This window comes from Myodes glareolus, chromosome 7, assembly GCF_982192425.1.
Source record: "Myodes glareolus chromosome 7, mMyoGla1.1, whole genome shotgun sequence".
Lineage (NCBI taxonomy): Eukaryota > Metazoa > Chordata > Mammalia > Rodentia > Cricetidae > Myodes > Myodes glareolus.
The window spans coordinates 75529116-75549277 of NC_142032.1; the positions used below are offsets into that span (position 1 = coordinate 75529116).

Sequence of the window (20162 nt, forward strand, 5' to 3'; positions counted from 1 at the left end):
TGGGAAGTATGGCTGAGAAGAAAATACTCATCTAGTTGCTAGGAGATAAAAGACAGGGAGAAGAAAAATCCAGTTCCATAATCCCCTATCCCAGTTCCATAATCCCCTATTGGGCACTCTCCAGTTCTCTAGGGACCTGTACTTTTCCCTGCTTCTTCAAGGTTGTGCCATCTCACAGGACTTTATGTGATCCCATTTGTCAGTTGTTACTCTCAATACCTGTCCTCTGGGTTCCTGTTAAGAAAGTTGATGTGGGAAGTCCTCCTGAATATGTGTTGCTTTTATTTATTGATGAATAAAGCCGTTTTGGCCAATGGCTTAGGCATATTCCTAGGTAGCTCTTATATTTTAAATTAATCCATTTTTATTAATCTGTGTATTGCCACAAGGTTGTGGCTTACTGGTGCAGCATGTTACTCCTTCAGTGGCTACAGGGCATCTCCTCGACTCTGCCCATCCATCCATCCATCCATCCATCCATCCATCCATCCATCTATCTATCTATCTATCTATCTATCTCTATTCAGATTTCCCTCCAGGCTTTACTCTTCAAAGCCATTGGTCGAAATAGCTTTATTCATCAACCAATAAAAGCAGTGTATACACAGAAGGACATCCCACGTTAGAAAGTCTTCCTGAGCCTGTAAATTCAAGTATACTCTGCCTGATTCATTTGGAGTTGAGTTTTATGGAGGGTAATAGATAAGGATCCTCACATATTAAATGTATTTCTATGTTTTCTGTGTAAAGCTATGAATTTGCTGTGCTTGGTGATACACACGCATAATCCCAACACTTAGAAGGCTAAGACAGAAAATATTGAGTTCTGGACCAGCTTGGACCATGTAATGTAGCAAGACAATCTCAAGAAAGAAAAAGCCCTGAGTTCACACTCAGCCAGCACACGCTCTGCCGCTCCAGTTGTCTTCCTCCTGTGGTTGTCTACTCATTGTCTCAGTGTGCTTTGCTCAGTTCTACAGTGCACACAGAAGGGATTACAGATTTGGGGAGCAGTGCCACCGTGGCACGGCCATTGTCTGTTCCAGTGTCTGTGTTCTTATTTGTTGTCTTTTAAGACACATGCCACTCTGTGGAACAGGCTTTCCTCTGACTGCGTCAGACCTGCCTTTGCGTGCTGAATGCTAGGGTTGCAGGTCTACACCAGCACACCTGCAGCTGTGCTCCTTTGTTTCAGAGGAGTCTTTGTATGTAGAGTGCTGCCCTCTGCAGCGCCCAGGTGTCTCTCTTGTCCGTTTTGATTCTGGTGTTCATTTCATTTAGGTTCATTTGTGTGGTTACATTTCACTTCCCAGCTGTTCTCCACCCCTACAGAACTAGATGACTGTGCTGCAGGAGTGTCTGTGTTCCCACCCCCTGGGAACCCTCCTATATACATATCCTTTGGGAAAACATGTAGCTACATATATTTCAGTCCTACCCCTTTATTTGTTTGATAAGGGATGGTATATTTGTGTTTTTCTATTTTTAAAAATTATATAATGAAATGTGGGAATCTAGACCTTGTTCAATCTTTTGCCAAAGGGAAGGAAGGACTGGCATCATCACACCTGCAGGAGACTTGCTGGATGCTATGTGGTTATTGGTTTAATACATACACTTAAAAATATTGGAAAAAGCCAGGCATGGTAGCACAAGCCTTAATCTCAGCTCTCAGGAGGCACAGGCAGGTGGACCTCTGTGAGTTCAAGGCCAGCATGGTTCTACATAGTGAGTTCCAATACAGCCAAGAATATAATAGTGAGACCCAGTTTCAAAAAAGAAAAGGAAAAAAAGAAAACAACAATACAAAAACATTGACAAAAAACTTTCCCCCTCAAGACAAGGTCTTTCTATGTAACCCTGACTATCCTGGAACTCACTTTGTAGACCAGGCTAGCCTCAAACTCACTCACTGTCTGCCTCTGTCTTCCAAGTGCTGGGTTTAAAGGCATGTGCTACAACACCCAACAGCTTTCCTTCTAAATTACTTGATATCTGAAGCTTCTTGATTCAGAGGGGAAGAACACAGACTGGGGTAGACTTTGTGAACTGAGATCTGATGGAGTTTGTATGTATAGTGTTGACCGTTGAAGACTTTACACATTTTAGTCACATTTATTTAGTGGCTGCCTAGTGAGTCTATCGTATTTGAATTGATTAGCAAACCTCAGTGTTCACAGCATTTTAATCACTTGCCCACACTTTGAAGTGAGGTGGAGTATCACATGAGAATAAAATTTAGCAAAGACCATTAGCAAGATAGAGGTGAATGATTCTCCACACTCAGTAATAAGCACTTGTGGCTTTGGAGAAAAGGATCCCAGGATTGCGATGTGATGAGAATTCAAGGAACCCCTGATTTGAAATGGTCTTGTGAATGGCATCCTCTGTCATGTGCGTGACACTGTTTGCTCACTGAGTTGAACACAGTGGTTCTGGGTAGTAGAGTTCACCCATTGTGCTGTGCCATGACCCAGCACTTCTGAGTGATAAGAAACATTTTAGATTGAGGGACCACATTCTGACCTCATGGGAGATGGAGACTCCTATGAGCAGGATTCTGAGTCTGTCTTCAGAGTGCTTGTCGTTTCTACTTCTTTGCTATTTGGTATCTCTAAACAACATATCCCTCTCCACAGGGATGCCTCTGCACTGCTGGACCCCATGGAGTGCTCAGACATGGCAGAGGAGCAGAGGGTGCATAGTCCTCCAGCTTCATTAGTGCCAAGAATTCATGTTATTTTAGCCCAGAAGCTGCAGCACATCAATCCTTTGTTACCCACTTGCCTTAACAAGGAGGAGAGCAGAACCTGTAAGTGTAAGTGTTGGGCCCATGAGTGGCAGTTTCACCTCCATGTGGGCCATAGTCCCTGCTCAGCAGAGTAAGTTCTCTAGTAACTAGTGGCTTTGCCCCATTTCCTCTTCTATTAATTCTGTCATTGACATGAAACCTAAGGTCAGGTGGTGGTAGCGCACGCCTTTAATCCCAGCACTCAGGAGGCAGAGACAGGCAGATCTCTGTGAGTTTGAGGCCAACCTGGTCTACACAGAGAGTTCCAGGACAGGCTCCAAAGCTACACAGAGAAAGCCTGTCTTTTATTTGTGGGGGGATGTAGAGCATGCATGTGCCAGGGCGTGCATGTGGAGGTAAAAGGAGAACGTAAAGAAGTCAATTCTCTCCTTCCACTATGTGGGTTGTTGGATCAAACTTAGGTTATCAGGTCATTGAACTTGGTGTCAAATGCCTTTATTTTCTGAGCCATCTTGCCCACTCTAATATTGGCCTCATTTGTTGACGATTATTCTAAGTTCATGCTCACTGTCCCTAGAAATGTAGTGTTCCTTCCTGTTCTTGCACTGAGATGCTGGTGCAGAGCTGACCTGCGTACTCTCATGTCCTTTGTCCCTTCCTTCTGCAGTTGTATCCAGTTTCATGTCTGAGTTGTCTCCAGTCAGAGCAGAGCTGCTTGGATTCCTCACTCATGCACTCTTGGGAGATAATTTGGCTGCAGAATACCTTATATTGCATCTCATCTCAACAGTGTAAGTGCTGTGCTCTTCGTGGGAACTGAGGTGTGGGGTAGAGAGTGGAAGGGAACAGTGTGGTTCAGTTGTTTGTTGTGTCAGCTCCATATTCAAATGGGATATTTTTTGTTCCATAGAACAAATGTTGCACCAAATACAGATTCTTTTTCACCTTTTCTTAGTTACACACAAAACATTTTGATTGTGTCCTCTTAGTAAACATTAGAGGGAAGACCAGGCAGTGCATGACTGACGAGTGAGACGGACTGTTGATCTTTTCTGCATTCTTCTCCCCTTCTTTATGGAAATGTAGCTTAACCCAGGGTCTCCTTGTGCCTTACCACTGAGTTCATACCCATAACCATTTGTCTTATATTTTTCCAGGCTTTGCTGTTAAATGGTGATGCCTGTCTTTGTTTCTTTCTAGTTTGTATATTGACTTTATCTCCTCCACCTCCCCCCCTTTTTTTTCCTTCTAAATTTTGTTGATTTTGAGATGAGGTTTCTCTGTGTAGCCCTGGCTGTCCTGGCTCTTGCTCTGTAGACCAGACTGGCCTCAAACTCAGAGATCTGCCTGTCTCTCCCTCCTGAGACTATTAAAGGCATGTGCCGCCATTCCCCAACAGGTTTTTTTGTTTTGCTTTAAAAAGTAATGTATCCTAATATCGGGAAGAAAATTGCTTGCTCTCCCATGCCAGTCTCTTCCCATTTACTACTTGTGTGTGTTCTTTGGTTTATATCCCATGTTATGTTTACTAATGTGGGTGTCACTTGTGGTTAAAGAACAGATCCTTATCTTGGTTTTTTCCATTTAATGCTTAGTTAGCTTCATTTTCCCATCTTTTTTGTTTTGTTTTGTTTTTGTTTTGTTTTGTTTTGTTTTGTTTTTTGAACATAGGGTATCACTATGAAGTCCTGGCCTGAAACCTTCTATATAGTCCAGGCTGGCCCTGGAACTCATAAAGATCTTTTTGCTTCTGTTTCTTGAGTGCTAGGATTGAGGGCATGCCACCACACCCTGCCTTCTTCACAAGCTTTCTATTGACTGTGCTATTTCATTATATTTGTGCCATACTGTAACCATTTCCCAAAACGTTAGACCTTCACACTTTGTTTAGTTTAAGTATTGACTAGTATTTAACTGCTGCTGTTCTGATAGATAAAATAGCTGGTGTTCTGCAAAAAATATTAAATTTATTTTTATTTTATGTGTATGACTGTTTTGCCTGCATATCTGTGTATGCATTGCTGGTGGAAGCCAGAAGAAGGCATCTTATTCTTGGAGGTCCAAGGATGGTTGTGAGCTCTTATGTGGGTTCTGGGAATTGAACCCTGGTCTTCTGGAAGAGCAGCCAGTGCTCTTAACCACTGAGCCATTTCTTCCTGCTTCTGCAAAATGTCTAATGATGGTATTTCAGTATCTTACCTTTCTTTTTGTTTGTTTTGTTTTTTCTTTTTCCCTCTCCTAGATATACAAGAAGAGATGTTCTTCCACTAGGAAAATTTACAGTTAACCTGAGTGGCTGCCCACAAAATAGTACCTTCACAGAACACCTGTATCGGATCATTCAACACCTTGTTCCAGCAGTAAGATAATATTCTGATAAAGTATTATGAACAACAAAGCCAATTATTTTCTACTCACCTCAAGTACTAACTTTGTGTTCCTTGTGGATCTCATTGACAAGCGACAACACCTGCCAATTGACATAATTTAAAATGTACCCTCAGCATTGACACTGATTGACCCAGCACAAATTTGCAAATCTAAAGATTAATGCAATGGCAGTAACTCCCTCAGGATCACGCTTCCTGCCGCTGCCAGTTTGGCCCTTTGTGTGCATATTAAACTTGAGATCTAAATAAGCTCTAAATTATACCAGCTCAGTTCTCTCATCTGCTTATCTCCATGGCCCAGTTAGGTACTGTTTGGAACCATTTGGAATGTGCCATTTGTGTGTCGGGATCTTGGATAGGGGAATTGCTTTGATGGGTGATATATCTAAAAATGCTGGCCACTTCTTGGGGTCTTAAAAAATGAAGCCTGGCAGGCCCTTCACCCATCATGCTGTGCTTCAGGACTAGGGGCCACTTACCCAACAGGCTGTGCTTTCACTAATTTCTGTATTGAGTAATTCATTATATTTATCAAAATAGTCATAAAATTGGCACTGTTTTGGGTTTTCCCAAGCTATTGAATTTCTAAATTAGTATGAGACCCCTAGATTTTCTAGTCCGTTTCCACATTTGCACCTGTGGTGATGTGTTTTGATCTGGGGTGTTATAGGTGCTAGCTGGTGTAATGGCGTTTGTACATTCTCTATGGTAAAACTCATCTGTCTTCCATTTTGAAAGAATGAGGGTAAACGTGTGACTCATTCATAAACCCTGTAACAGGGTCTTAGCAGTTCCCAAAGCCCACAGCTCCTGAAATAGGCTCTCTGAGTTGTATGTGTTTGTAGTACAAGACCAAGAAAGTAATTGCTGGTGTGTGCTTTAAAAACTCATGGCAGAGGGCTGGAGCGGTGGCTCAGAGGTTAAGAGCACTGACTGCTCTTCCAGAAGATCTGAGTTCAATTCCCAGCAACCACATGGTGGCTTACAACCATCTGTAATGAGATCTGTTGCCCTCTTCTGACCTGCAGGCATACATGCAGGCAGAACACTGTATACATAATAAATAAATAAGTCTTTTAAAAAAAATTCATGGCAGGACAACAAAGCACTTGAAATGGGATAGGAGACACTGGTGGTGCCCATGTGCCCATCTATACAGAATGTCCTAAGACTCATGGATGGTTTTGGAGCCGACTGGTGACTGCCTGGCTGGGGTTATGTTCTTCCTCTCTCCTACTTGGAGTGAGTGATGTCTGCAAAGAAGCTGGTGTAATATCAGCTCTCAGACACAAGGTGGCGCCAAAAGGCCATCCTGCTGTCAGTTGTGAGCCCAGAGGTTCTTGCACACTGAGGACACAGGCTACATTTTCACATGGGAGAGGGTGGAGGAAAGGGCTTAGAAGTGACAGTATGGTATGTGTTTGCATTTTGTTCTGGTCACTTTTCCTTGTTTTGCTTTTCACTGACCCTGTCTCTTTCATCTGGCATTAGGCCCTTTCTCAGTGCTCCTCTCTGTAATAGAACACTCAGCTTTGACTACTGGTTATATGTGTCCTGCCTTTGGTTCTGTGGCAAAGTCTGTCTCAGCCCCAGCACATGGCCACTTTTCTTTGTTTTAAGATGTATGTGTGTTTACCTTGCATGTATGTCGGTGCAGCATGTACATGCCAGGTGCCCATGGTGACCAACAGAGGGTGTTGCATCCGCTGGAACTGGAGTTATGGACAGTTGTAAGCCTCTGTATGGGTGCTGGGAGTAGAAACCATATCCTTTGCAAGAACAAGTGTTCTTAACCACTGAGCCATCTCTGTAGCCAGCCACCTTTTTTTTTTTTTTTGACAAGCCCTACCTCTTCTGGGACTTCTGTATCTGTAAACAACTCCCACCCTCCTTTCTAAGAAAATTAAGCCAAAGTATTTATAATTCTCTTAAATTTTAGCTGTAATCTTTTTCCTCCACAGACTCCCTACTCTGTGCTTTTCCGAAGGCTGCACCATGCATGAGTAGAAGGGTGCAGAGCAGACAGGAGACTGCCGAGTGTGGTGGGGGCTGGAGGCAATGGGGAGGCCATGCTCTGGGCTGCAGTGTGGAATAGTGAAGTTCAGCCTCTGGGTATCTGATATTTGAGCTGTCTACCACTTGTTTCAGAGTAAAAGTTACTTATCAAGACTTAAAAAAAAACCACACACACACACAAATGTTTTTGTATCTGTGGCTGCAGAGATGATTTTGTCTTTCCTTAGAAATGATGTCTTACCATGTGAAGCACACGTTTTGACTCAATATGTGTCTCTGTGTATTTTTTAATAGAGAAACTTGGATCCTTCCTCATTACAATTTCTGTTTCAGTCTTTTCGTCTACAGATGACGATAGAAAACATGAACCAATTGAAATTCATTCCCCACAAAGACTACACAGCCAACCGATTGGTCAGCGGTCTTCTCCAGCTGCCCAACAACACGTCCCTGGTCATTGATGAGACTCTTCTAGAGCAAGGGCAGTTGGACACCTCAGGTAGGCATGTGGACCTCCTGTCCGCTTGTGGCTTTGCTCCATTTAGTCAGACCTAACAATGTCTTCTAAAGCAAACTTATAGTTACCAGATATTTTTAAAACATGCATTTGACTAAGGCATGTACTACAAACTGTATATGCTGTTTTATTATGATATTCTGTTGGTTGCCTGTTAGCTCAAAGAGGATAGAAAAGATTTAATGTAATATTTTATACATCCCATAAATAGTTCTCAATGATTTCTGGGGGGAAAAAAATAGACCATTTGGTTTAAACTAGCCTCAGTTATGGAATATGTTAAAAAAAAAAAACAAGAAGCCAGGATATGGTGGCGCACTTCTTTAATCCCAGTACTTGGGAGGCAGAGGCAGATCTCTGAATTCGAGGCCAACCTGGTCTACAGAGTAAGTTCCAAGACAGCCAGGACTACACAGTCTCCCGCCCCCCACAAAGTCGAGAGAGGTGCTAGATCCTGTTCCCATGAAGAGCGGGCAGTGCTCGGAGTAGTGTCGCTGTGCTGGGAGGAGGCGGGGCACAATAAATAGCTGAAAAATAATGAATTCTGGGAATTTATAAGGCAAAGAGGAGCCTAAAATTAGGAAGGTTTAGCCAGGGGTGGTGGCACCCACCTACATTCCTATCACTTGAAAGGCAGAGGCAGGAGAACTAGAAGTTCAAGGCTAGCCTGCGCTTCATTCAACCCTCTCTCAAAAATACATAAACTGGGAAAACTCAACAACTTTATTTTCTAAAGAAATGATTTCCTGTCTTATAACCATGACCTAGGAAGTAATGCACTTACCAGAGTCGCACTTTGTGTTTGGCATTGGCTTTGGGTGAGGTCTGGCCTCAGAAAGCTCGCGTTGGCCCAGTGCTGTCTGTGGAGCCTATTGGCTTACTGACATAGCACTTGTTAAGTTCTTGGCTACTGGTACCTTTATCTAAGCAGCAGAAAAATCACATGTGTTAAGATCATTGTCAGACAAACTAATTTGAGTATACGATTAAAAAGTGATGCTCACATCACTGCCAGTAACAGTCTTGCTCTTCCAGGTGTTCATAATGTGACTGCCCTGAGCAACCTGATAACCTGGCAGAAGGTAGATTATGACTTCAGTTACCACCAGATGGAGTTCCCGTGCAACATCAACGTCCTCATCACATCCGAGGGGAGGTCACTACTCCCGGTATGACAGCTCATGGTTAAGTGGAGCGGTTGTTGTCACTTTGTCTGTTTTTGTTGCTTATATTGTCCCTGTGTGCAGATGCCTGCACTTGTGCAGTGTGTGTCAAGGCCACAGGTCGCCCTTGGCTGCTGTTTCTCAGGAACTGTACACCTTGCCTTTTGAGACAGGGTCTCTGACTGGCCTGGACCTAGCCGAGTAGGCTCACTAGTCTCACTGTCCAGCAAGCCAGAGTCACCTGGGATTACAAGGGTATACCAACACATCCTTCATTTTTATGTAGATTCTAGGGATTTAAGGCTAGTCTTCAAGGTGTGTGTGTGTGTGTGTGTGTGTGAGTGAGTGTGTGTGTGTGTGTGTGTGTGTGTGTGTTTCGAAGGTTTATTTTTTGGGCCAGGAGTGGTGGTGTACTTCTCAGCTCTCGGGGAGGCAGAGACATGCAGATCTCTGAGCTGGACACCAGCTGTTCTCCATAGTGAGCTCCAGGACTACACAGAGAGACCCTTTCTTAAAAAAAAAGCCAAAAACCACATTTTATGTATGTGTGCCACACATTTTATTTAATATTTTATTTTATGTGTAAGAGTGCATACATGTATGTGTGTTCACCACTTACATGCCCTGGTACCCATGGAGGACAGAAGAAGGCATTTGATCCCCTGGAGCTAGAGTTAGGGTTGGCTGTGAATCACCATGTGTGTGCTAGAACCAGACTGAGGTCTCTGCAGGAGCACAGCAAGTGCTCCTGACCACTGAGCCAGCTCTGCAGCTCCAAGTATTACTATTCTATCAGTGTGGGTGTGTGCCTGTGCTCATTCACAGCCACAGAAACCAGAACTGGGGGGTTGGAGCCTTGGAGCTGAAGTTAAATGCATTTGTGAGCCACCACTGTGTGTGCTGGGATCCAGACTGTCCTCTGTAAAGTCGTTAAGTGCTCTAAATTGCTGCACCATCTCTTCTGCCCCACAAGGGTATGCACTTCACAGGCTGAGCCATTTCCTTAGCTCAGTGCTGCTTATTATTTTAATAAGTTGCATTTGTTTATGAATTGTGGGCGAGCTTGGATTGTTAGTCCATGCCTGTGGTCCTACACACTGAGGAGGCTGGGGTGAGAAGGTGGCGAAGTCACATCCTTCCTTGGTGGCATAGTAAGACCCATACCTGAAAAGACCTGTGAGTACAGCTCAGCAGTAAAGCACTTGCCTGTCTATGTGAGGCTCTGGATTTCACTGATAGGTTACAACAAAGGAGATGGTAGCTGCTAGTTATTAACAAGGGAATTTGGTATCTCATTTTACCTCATTGTAAAAATTTATAACCGCTAAGAACCCCAACATCACAAGATAGCCAAAGCTACTAGTAGGAGAGCCCGTAACATCTGGAAATACAGAGACGCTATTTCCCTTAGTAATCTAGACCGCTGTTCCTACTCCCTTTGCTCCTTTCCCCAGTCGTGTGATCCATGCGCACCTGCAGCGGCTGGTGCAGAGCTGGAGGACAACCTGAAGGAGTTGTTCTCTCCGGCATCCTCACCAGATGAGCTATGCCCGTCTCAAATGTTTGTATATTGACTTTAAGCCTAGCCTAACTTACAGGATAAGATCTGGTCTTGAGCCAGACAGAAAATCACATTGCAATGGTTTCATGTCTTGTGTGATGCAGTCAGACAGATTGAGTACACTAAGATTTTAAAAATACTCCCCTCCTCAAATACCTACTATTTTCTAATTCCCTTCCAAGTTGAGAGCTGCATCCTATAAATGTAGGTTATCGTAGGACCTTGGAAATCAGTTCATTTCCTCTTTCCAGGCAGACTGCCAGATTCACTTACAGCCCCAGCTGATGCCGCCCAACATGGAGGAGTACATGAACAGCCTTCTCTCGGCTGTGCTGCCGTCTGTGCTCAACAAGTTCCGCATCTACCTGACCCTCCTGAGGTTTCTGGATTACAACATTTCAGATGACATAACCAAGGTATGTCTTAGTCACAGCAAGAAATCCTGGGCTGAGTTTTGGGGTTCACCTGATGTGACTTAAGCACAGTTACCTGTAAGGCAGAGTTGGTGTTTGGCGTCTCTAGCCTTTAGTACATCATCTGCTGCCTGAAGCAGATTCATTCTCTGTCCTTTTACTTAGTTGCTGCCTCCTTTCTGCATTTGAATTGCTTTTGGCTTTGTTTGCTTGGTCTAATTATTTTCAGCGCTAGGGATCAAAACCAGTTCCTTTGTCTGTCAGAGCAGCGAGCAGTCTGTCTCCTACCTCATGAAGTCAGTTAGGAGCCTTGGTCTCTTTAGAATTGGCAGATGGTGTAACTACACCAATACATGAAAATGTGCTCCTTTCCAGTCTGTTCTTCACTCCCTCATTCGTGTTGTTATTTCACAGATTCTGTCCTTGTGTGTTGTATACCATGACACTTCATTGTCACTTCGTGCAGTTGTCTTTCAAACCAGAGGGGAAAAGCTTAAACAAGAAAACAAAATTTTTGTTGCTTTTTTGAGTCATCTGTGGTTTTACTATGTAGCCAAGCTAGACTTAGACTTGGAGGGAATGTGAGGTTGGGCAGGCACCACTCTGCCTGTCTGTACACTGGTCAGCATTTCCCTGTGCCGTTGCCTTTACTGGGCTTTCTGTTCCTATCTGAAGGGCGCTAGTGTTACTTGAGGGTTGAAACTCAGGGCCTTCATGGGCTAAAGCACCTGTCATTGAGCCTTTTTTTTTAAAAATTAAAGAGAGATCTGCCTGCCTCTGCCTCCTGAGTGTTGGGATTAAAGCTCTTATCCCATGCCACAGTCTGTTCCCGGGTTGTCAGCAGCAGCTCCTCCTTAAGGAGCTGCACCTCCAGGACCCTGAGTAGACGCCACTGGGCTTCTACTGAGTCCGTCCTGCTGCAGTTTGCTGAGCTTGGTGTGCACAGTATTTTGATGATGTCTTCAACAAGCACCCTTCAGGTTTAAGGCCATTATTTCTTTCAGTTCCCCTGCTGCTCCCTCTCTCCCACTAGCCCTTCTGTCACTTGGTCAGTGAATTTGGTGGTGAACCCCAGGTCTTTGGAGCTCTGTTCATTTTCCCTTTTCTCTTTGTTTATCTGCCTTGAAGTTGGTTGGTTGATTTTTGTGCCTGCTTAAATCTTCTATACCTAGCAATTTGTTATTGCTATTAGTTACCTTATTTTTTTTCTATAGAATTTCCTATTTGCTTCTTTTTAAACATTGTTTTCTTCTTATTGATAGTCTCTATTTGGTATATATATATATTCTCCTTTAATTCTATATATAGTAGCTCACCCCCCCCCCCATCCAAGAGTGATACATGCTCAAGAGTTCCCCCAGTAGGTGCTTGGAACTGGCTACTTCCAGATCTTGCATGCACATAATGGCATAATAATGTGTTGTATACAACCCTTTCTAGTGCATAATTTGTATAGTAAGCACAACAAAATACTAGCGGTAACAATAGTAGAACATGTATAATGGGCTTTATGTTTGATTAAGTAACAACAGCCTTACAGGTCAGAGTAGCAGTCTTCTGTGAGTGGTGCATTAAAGGAACTCCAGCTCTCCCTGTTTGCTAGGCTGTTGGTTTTCAAGAACATTACCTCAGGTGGGGGTGTGGAGTTTGAAAACAAGTTGAAATGTCTTACCAAGAGCCACTTGTGTTCTTGATTCCTAAGTTACTGAAAGTTTCTGGGGTTTTGACAAAGCCGACTGCAGTAGTTGTGTTCTGTGTTGGTCCCAGGCAGCCCTGTAACTTGTGGTCCTTCTCCCTCAGTTCTCTGAGTGCTGGGATTACAGGTGTGCACTGCAGCCCCCATTGCTGGGCCAGCTTCTCTGCTGTCTCTTCCTGTTCAATGGCATCACACCGTGGCAGATGCTGGCCCTCTGCCTGTTTGCGTTCTCTAATGGGACTGGGCTGTGTGTACAGTAATTTCCATGCTGCATTTGTAATGGAGGTTAAATTTAGTTCTTCCTCTTTTTACCCATCTTGCCTCATTTGTCCATTATTTTTACTTCAGTCAAGGACCATGTTTCTTTCTCTTTATAAAAATAAGGAAATAGTTTGAAATGCATTTAAAGAAGTTTGAAGGAAGACTTACAAGTATATTGCTCTTTTGGTAAAGGCGGTTGAAGATGACTTCGTGGAAATGCGTAAAAACGACCCTCAGAGTATCACAGCCGATGATCTCCACCAGCTGCTTGTGGTGGCTCGGTGAGTGGCGCTCCTCCACAGGCCCCTTCTTCCTTTTGGTTTTTCGAGACAGGGTGTCTCTGTGTGTCAGCACTGGCTGTCTTGGAACTCACTGTAGACTAGCCTGGGCCAGAGAGATCGCTTGCCTCTGCCTCCCCAGTGCTGGGATTAAAGACCTGCACCACCACCGCCTGGCCTCATAATTCCATGTTCTCTTGGCTGTGTGCAGTTCTGATTTATTCAACAGGATCTGAGGCAGACTTCTAAAAGCAAAAGAACTTTTCCTTCAGAGACACCTTCCTGGGCTGAGCAGATGTGTAAAGCTTTTGCCTGAGCACTGAAGTTCAGAGTTCACCTAAAACTGGGTGTGCATGGCCATGGGGAATCCCAGAACAAACTGGCCAGCCCGGTCATAGCAGCAAGCTCTGGGTTCAGCTGGGAGACCTTGCTTCAATGAATAAGGCAGGGAGTGGTTGAGGAAGATTCCTGATGTCAGCCCTGGGCCTCCCACAAACATAGACAAAACCCATTAGGTGGAGCTTGGAAAACCTGTGGAAGAGGGAGTAGAAGGAAGGTAGGAGCCAGAGGGTTCAAGGACACAAGAAAACCCACAGAATCAACTAACCTGGGCTCATAGGAGCCCATAGAGACTGAACTGACTACCAGGAAGCCTACATGGGACTGACCTAGGCCCTCTGCTCGTGTGTTACAGATGTGTAGCTTGGTCTTTTTGTGGGACTCCTAACAGTGGATGCAGGGGCTGTCTCTGACTGTTGCCAGCTTTTGGGACCCCTTTCCTCATAATGGGTCACCTTGTCCATCCTTAATATGTTGCGGGGCGGGGGGATTAGTCTTACTGCAATTGATATATGGGTTGATATCCATGGGAGGCCTGCACTTTTCTGAATAGAAGAGGAGTAGACAGGGGCGGGTGCTGAGTGGGAGGAGAGGCTGGGCGGAGAGGAGGGAGAGGAAACTGCAGTTGGGCTGCATCATCATCATCATCAAAGAATGCCCACCTGGTGAAAGTACTTATTGCAGGGTTTACATTTCCCAGTGGTCTCGGCAGGGGGAACAGTCTTTTAAGAGTGAGCCACCCTCTAATTCTGACTCCTCGGGGCCTCTTTGTGAGATCACACCTGACTTTTGCTTGTGTGTAATAACCATGTTCTTGTCTTCTGATGGGCTTTCAAAGCTTTCCTAATTCTTAAAACTTTAAGTTAATCTTCCTAACTCTAGGTAATTTTTAAATTTCAAACCAGGTTTCTGTCCCTGAGTGCTGGCCAAACAACACTGTCAAGAGAACGATGGCTGAGAGCAAAGCAGCTGGAGTCATCCAGAAAGAACAGACTTCAGCAGCACAAGTGTGTGAACGGGAACGAGCTTTAGAGTCTGAACTGGAGGAGAGTGGGCAAGCTATAGCCTCCGTGCTGTCCAGTTCAGATCTGTTTATACCATACTGTTTTATAGATGATTTGTAGGCAAAAACCAATGACTTTTCCTGAAATCAAGCCTGGTGACACCTAAAGTTTATATGATTCTCTGTAAGGGCTTTTACCTTACTGGTTTTATGGAGTTTTGGAGTTTGTTTTATAATTAGTTATGATGTACAAAAATGTATTTGATATTAAAGGTTTAATAATGATAATGTTGCTGATCATACCATTTCCTTAGCCGTAGCTAGCTGCATCTTAGGCCAGACTATTGGAGTGCCGGCTTCCCCTGAAGCTGTGCATCCACGTCCGTGTGAGTGCAGTCTGAGTATATCTAGTCGGGACGCACTTGCCATTGACTCGTGAGCTCTCTCGTGTCAGTGTCCACATCTGGACAGATACTTTCCCTTAGCAGCTGTTAATAACCTGCAGAAGTAGGCTTTCCCATGGCAGGCGTCCCCAACCTTTAGATTTCATACATTAGTAATACTTCCAGAGACTTCTGGGGTAGGGTTGCCAATTGATTTTGCCAAGTCATAAGAAACCACTGTGATCACCATTTTGTTTCCATGAAAGGACACTGTCAGACAAGAGGCTCTCAATGGAACAAATATGGCTGTGACTCAGGTCACTGCATAGTTCTTAGCTCTTCTCACACCCCTGCATTTGGGAACTGTCACTTTAAGGGACTCTGAAGGGAACTTTGTGCAAACATGAAAGATTTGATTTAAATGTAAACTTAGAGGGGGTTAGAATCTTTTTTTATGGTGCTGTGTATTGAACTCTGGCCTCTCATACATGAGAAGTGTTTCTCTGCCACTAACCTACATCCTCAGCCTGTTGCAGGGTGTGGGGGGAGTGACTTTGAATCATTTTCCTCGTTATTTAGCTGATTTGATGATTGTACTGAATTTTGAGCTTGTAATAATAAGTTTATCAGATAGTTTCCAAGTGTGTTAGATGGGTAACATCATTTGCTAGTGCAGTAAAGGCCCATATATTACAGGTAGGTTTCCTCCGACCTATTCATTTTGATATGCATATTTTCAAGTAAAAGTTATTACTTATAATTTGCAAATTAATATAGAATTGTGGCAACAGTAATCAGAAAGGTTAGAACAGTGCTTTTAAGCTCTCTGAGGTGCGCATGAAGATGAATTCATTTGGAAACAGGTGAATTCAGTGGTCCCTTATCTTTTTCCTACTAAAGAGGCTTGCATTGACATTGTTAACCAAGGAAACAGGGTCAGCCTTGATAAATCAAGGAATTAGCCTAATGAGAGGAAGTACATTACAGACTACTAGTTGTTCAGCGTTCTTTCCTTAACCTCAAATCTATTTTTCTAAGCTAATGTAAATAATGTTCATATTAGAATTCTAACTGGTTTTCATTTTTATAACTGGTAGACAAGATCTTCCTTAAACCTTTGGAAATAAAATGTTCACATAGATTTTTGAAAATACGTTTTTTGTCCTAGAACAAAGTTTTTAGTTTGTCTTGTCAAACTGTACCAATGTAAACTGTAATTTACCAAAGAAAAGTCATAATTTTGCTTGATCTTACAGAAAAGTTCCCTTGAGTAACCATGTCCAGTAAATAAAACTTCCAAGTTCCCAGTACCCGTGGGCGTTTTCTCATGAATTAGAAGTGCAGGATGTCATCTACCCAAGTCAGACTAGAAGAGACCAGAACCTTCAGCCTTCTGAGGCACTGTCTCTTCCTGCCTACACAAAGGATGTTCATGTTCATAGCTCTGCATCAAGGCAAGCTGACCAGGCATCTATGGCCTCTTTGGAAATAAACATTGCCTTCACTTGTGTTGCCAGATTTTCCTGTGGGTCACCTCTGTGCAAACCCAACCCCCACCCCAACCCCGCTGTCAGCACTTAATTACCCTGGAGAGCCTGAAGGAAAAGATGGGAAAGGACAGGCTGCAGCATCTAGTTTTTAATGTTCGGGATTTAAAATACAGTTTCCATTTTTTAAATAAGAACACTTTAATCAAAAAAGTTCAAAACAAGTGTTTGGTTGTAGCACACTTGCCACTTATGAATTCTTTGAAAACCAAAGTACTGTTAAATGCTGTACAAGGAATTCTCATACACATTGATGCTTCGAGCTACAGTGGTACTTTAACAGCCACAGGACTTGACACTTCAATAAATAACAAAAACGGAATGCTTATCTGGTCACAGCAGACAGAATGTTCAACTGAGAGTCACTTCACAAGTGTAAGGCTCTACGGATGGCAGACGTCGGTGCTTGCTGGAATGTGCCATACAGCCTTCTCACTCTGGGATGCAGAGGCCAGTGTTTTTGGTGGCCAGTCACTTAGAAAACCAGTATTAACCTGCACTTTAGGTTCTTGAATCTAAAAAAGATGCTAAGTGTCCCTCTTGAAAGAGTTAAAACTTGATTTTCTAGAGATTCCTGGAGTCAGTCAGTATACATAATCTTCTGTTCCTGAAGCAGGTGGGCTTTATGACAAGCAAGCCCATGTGTGTTCAGGAATTTGGGAGAGAAAAAAAGAATACAGGAGAAATTGGAATCAAAGAAAATACATTGTTTACCATTATTGATTCTCGACTTCATAAAGAATGGTTAAGCTGGTAAAACTACTTTTTTTAAAAAAAATTTAGATATTTCTGCACACTAGTAAAAGTCACTAAAATCTAAATGTATAATTTCTCTTATAGGGGCAGTGTACAGGAATGAACTGATGGAGCGAAAGAATGTTAACTTTAAATGGGTGTATCCGCACTGCATCTGCTTCCTAGACTAGCTCCCCTTCCCCTCCAAACACCAGTTTGGTTCTTTTCCTGAACCTTCCCAAGTGAGATCAACAAACCACTCTGTTGTGTATTTACTTGCTAGGCTGGCCTACCGTCTTAAGATGGTCACTTGTAGTCTGGACATCTGGGAATTTGCTCAGGTTCAGACTCCTTGTAAAACAAGTGCCAATCAACAATGTAATTAGAATTTGTAATCCATAAACACTGTACAGGTTAAAATAGCCTGAAAGGGCTGGGTGGTAGTGGGGCAAGCCTTTAATTCCAGTACTCAGAAGGCAGATGGACTGAATTCAAGGCCAGCCTGATCTACAGAGCAAGTTCTAGGTCAGGGATACACAGAGAAACTGTTTCTTTAAAAAAAAAAAAAAAAAAAAAAAAAAGTCTAGTAGGTGAAAACTTCATTTTGAATTTTTAAATAAAAACCATAAGATTGTGACTAAAATCTAAATCTGAATTATTCGTGTCTGGCATTGTGTAAACATATTTTTAAGTTCATTTTGCTGAATTTCATTGACCACTTCAGGTTCTGCTGGACTCTTTTGAACTTTGGCCACTGCCAAATTTATCCCATGTGTTAGCCCAGCTTGGGTAATACTAGCAACCTGGACCATGGAGCTGCGGATCTTTGCAAAGGGAGAGACTGCTCTGCTGCCGCTCTCTGGAGAAGGGGTCACGCAAAGCCCTGCCTCCAGTTCCAGCAGGCTGGACCCAGAACTGGGGCTCTGCTGAGAGACCCCTGGATGTGCTGGTTCAACTGACAAAAACTGTGGGCCTGCCAAAGAACAAGAGACATTTAACTGGGACGGTCGAGAAGGCATCAGTCCAACAGGCTCCAACTGGTTTTCTTCATTAGAAACAGGGTTAGTCTTTTGATTTCCTTCCTCGCTTTTCTGAGACACAGGCCTGGTTTCTGGCAGCTCAGTCATTTTGTCCTGTGCATCCTGTACAAATCTATGGCAGTAGACGTCCACAGGCTTGGCAAAGCCAGTCAGTACACGTATGTTGTCAGCAGAAGGGGTTTTCTTCAAGAGAGACTCCTGGCCTTTTCCAGGTCCACTTCCGTGACCAACAGTAGCTTCTGAGGGGACAGGAATGCTGACGTCAGTGCTGCTGGCAGACTGGGATCGGCTGCCTAATCGAGGAGCTGAAGCAATAATACCACAGCTTGGGAGAACATAATCTATTGGCCCTACACTCTCTAAAGAATCTGCTAGCTGTCTGTCTTCCTCAGACTTAGAATTGGTAAGGAATTCATCAGAGTGGTAAGAATCATTATCTGAAGACATGTCCCCATCAGACTCCCCTTGGGTCTTATTATTATCCATCGCTCCCGAGTTTTCCATGGTCTCAAGACTGCTGTCTGACTTCCAAAGATTGACTTTTAGGTTTGGCTTTAGAAAGTTCACTTTCATTTCAGGCTTTGTAAAGTTTCCTAATTTCCGTAGGTTGCCAATATTCACATTGGATTTGGTCTGCTTCACTTTTTGATTTAGAGATGAAAATTTGCTCATTAAAAAGCTTTTCCCCTGGGCCAGAGAGCCTTGGTTTTGAGATCTGATACCAATGATGTCTTCATGAGGCTTACTGCTTTTCCTGTAAGTTAGAAGAGAAAAAGAAGTTAATTTCTCATTTGTAAGTAGCCCAGATTTCTTGGAAGCAGGGCACTGCTAACTGATAAATCCAAATAACTCTCTTGACACTAAACACACCAGCCGATAGAAAGACAGGAATATAACTAAAAACTTTGTAGCAGCTGCATTAGAGCAGGTAGAATTAAAGGTTTACTTACACACCGAATACTACAATTCAACGCAGACTTAATAAAGACTTATATCTTGTTCCTTTTGCATGAGGTCTTTAAAATGGTTAGTATGCAGTAGTGGGATTACAGCATAACTGAACCGGGACCTGCCACATTTCAAAGGCCAGGGCCTCGTGTGGCATGAGGCTGCCATTCTGAGAAGTCAAAGTCTAATGCATGCATGAAATTCTAGTGTGGCTGCAACACACATGCAGGTCTAAGTGCAGAGCACTTGCTGGCCGCAGTGGGAACCTGCAGGAATCCCAAGCCTCGGGACAGATCTGGGATATCTAATATACTTAATCTGTGTTCTCTCCTTTGTCGTCAGATGTCCCTGTGTGCACATCAGTACTCAGCTCATGCAGGATCACCTACCACCAGAGCACTGCGGGAAGAGTAGGTCCAGTAAGAATGGACAGGAACAGCTCCCTGCCCTAGTGGAGCAGGAACATAGAGCCTCACTGTAACTGTGAGATAACCTGTTGGTAGGAATGTCTGTTTAAAGCGCCGTATTTCCTCTGTACACTCAGGACACTGGGATGTATCCTCTGGCTACCTTAGAGCTCAGAGAGCATCACTTGTCCGAGCAGACAGGACTTTGTCGTAGGCCCTGTGAGCCATGTTTCGTGGCAGTTTTACACACATTGCTTAGCTAAGTACTCAGGAAAAGGCTAGTGTTTGCATTAAACACACCTGGATATCGAAATAGAAGTACCATGTCACTTGAGAAAATAAAAACCTGGGTCAGTTAAGAATTCCTTAAACTGAGAATAAGGTCTCTAAGGTGCTGTAGGGTTAAGAGTGGCAAACGGGGAAGCAGACCCCGTGCATTCTCCTGGTCCCTCTTCTGAGGAAATCAACTAAGCATGAAAAGATAGAAGGCAGCAACCAAACTTTTTTACCAGTTGGATTTTAAAGCTATGTGCTAGGTGTTTCTAAGTTCATTACCATTCAATCTGAAACCTTTCTGACATTGGTTATATCATTTTAACAGGTAACAAAACAAAAGGACCATGGGTAGTTTCTTCAGGGTTCCAGAGTGAGTGAGAATGTGCGGTCAACAGAGGGCTAATCTTATTACAGCTAGGCGTGGTGTGCACTCCAAT

At 43.5% G+C, this 20162-nt stretch overlaps 2 protein-coding genes across 4 annotated transcripts in view; one reads left to right on the forward strand and one right to left on the reverse strand.

Moving 5' to 3' along the window:
• The window catches only part of Mcmbp (minichromosome maintenance complex binding protein), a 54739-nt gene extending 38657 nt beyond the window's left edge, over window positions 1–16082 (forward strand). The window contains exons 9-16 of one of the 2 annotated variants that reach the window (XM_085693170.2): window positions 2640–2812; window positions 3420–3543; window positions 4995–5112; window positions 7492–7657; window positions 8711–8844; window positions 10651–10815; window positions 12962–13050; window positions 14292–16082. In XM_085693170.2, coding sequence (XP_085549296.1) covers window positions 2640–2812; window positions 3420–3543; window positions 4995–5112; window positions 7492–7657; window positions 8711–8844; window positions 10651–10815; window positions 12962–13050; window positions 14292–14418 — 1096 coding nt within the window. In that variant the 3' untranslated portion in view covers window positions 14419–16082. Of the gene's footprint in view, window positions 1–2639; window positions 2819–3419; window positions 3544–4994; window positions 5113–7491; window positions 7658–8710; window positions 8845–10650; window positions 10816–12961; window positions 13051–14291 lie in introns of both variants that reach the window. The other variant, XM_085693169.2, reaches the window with a different exon arrangement.
• A 313-nt stretch (window positions 16083–16395) lies between these two features.
• Window positions 16396–20162, reverse strand: part of Inpp5f (inositol polyphosphate-5-phosphatase F) — a 91931-nt gene continuing 88164 nt past the window's right edge. For both annotated transcript variants that reach the window (XM_048455114.3, XM_048455112.3), the window contains one exon: window positions 16396–18848. In XM_048455114.3, coding sequence (XP_048311071.3) covers window positions 17699–18848 — 1150 coding nt within the window. In that variant the 3' untranslated portion in view covers window positions 16396–17698. The remainder of the gene's footprint in view (window positions 18849–20162) is intronic.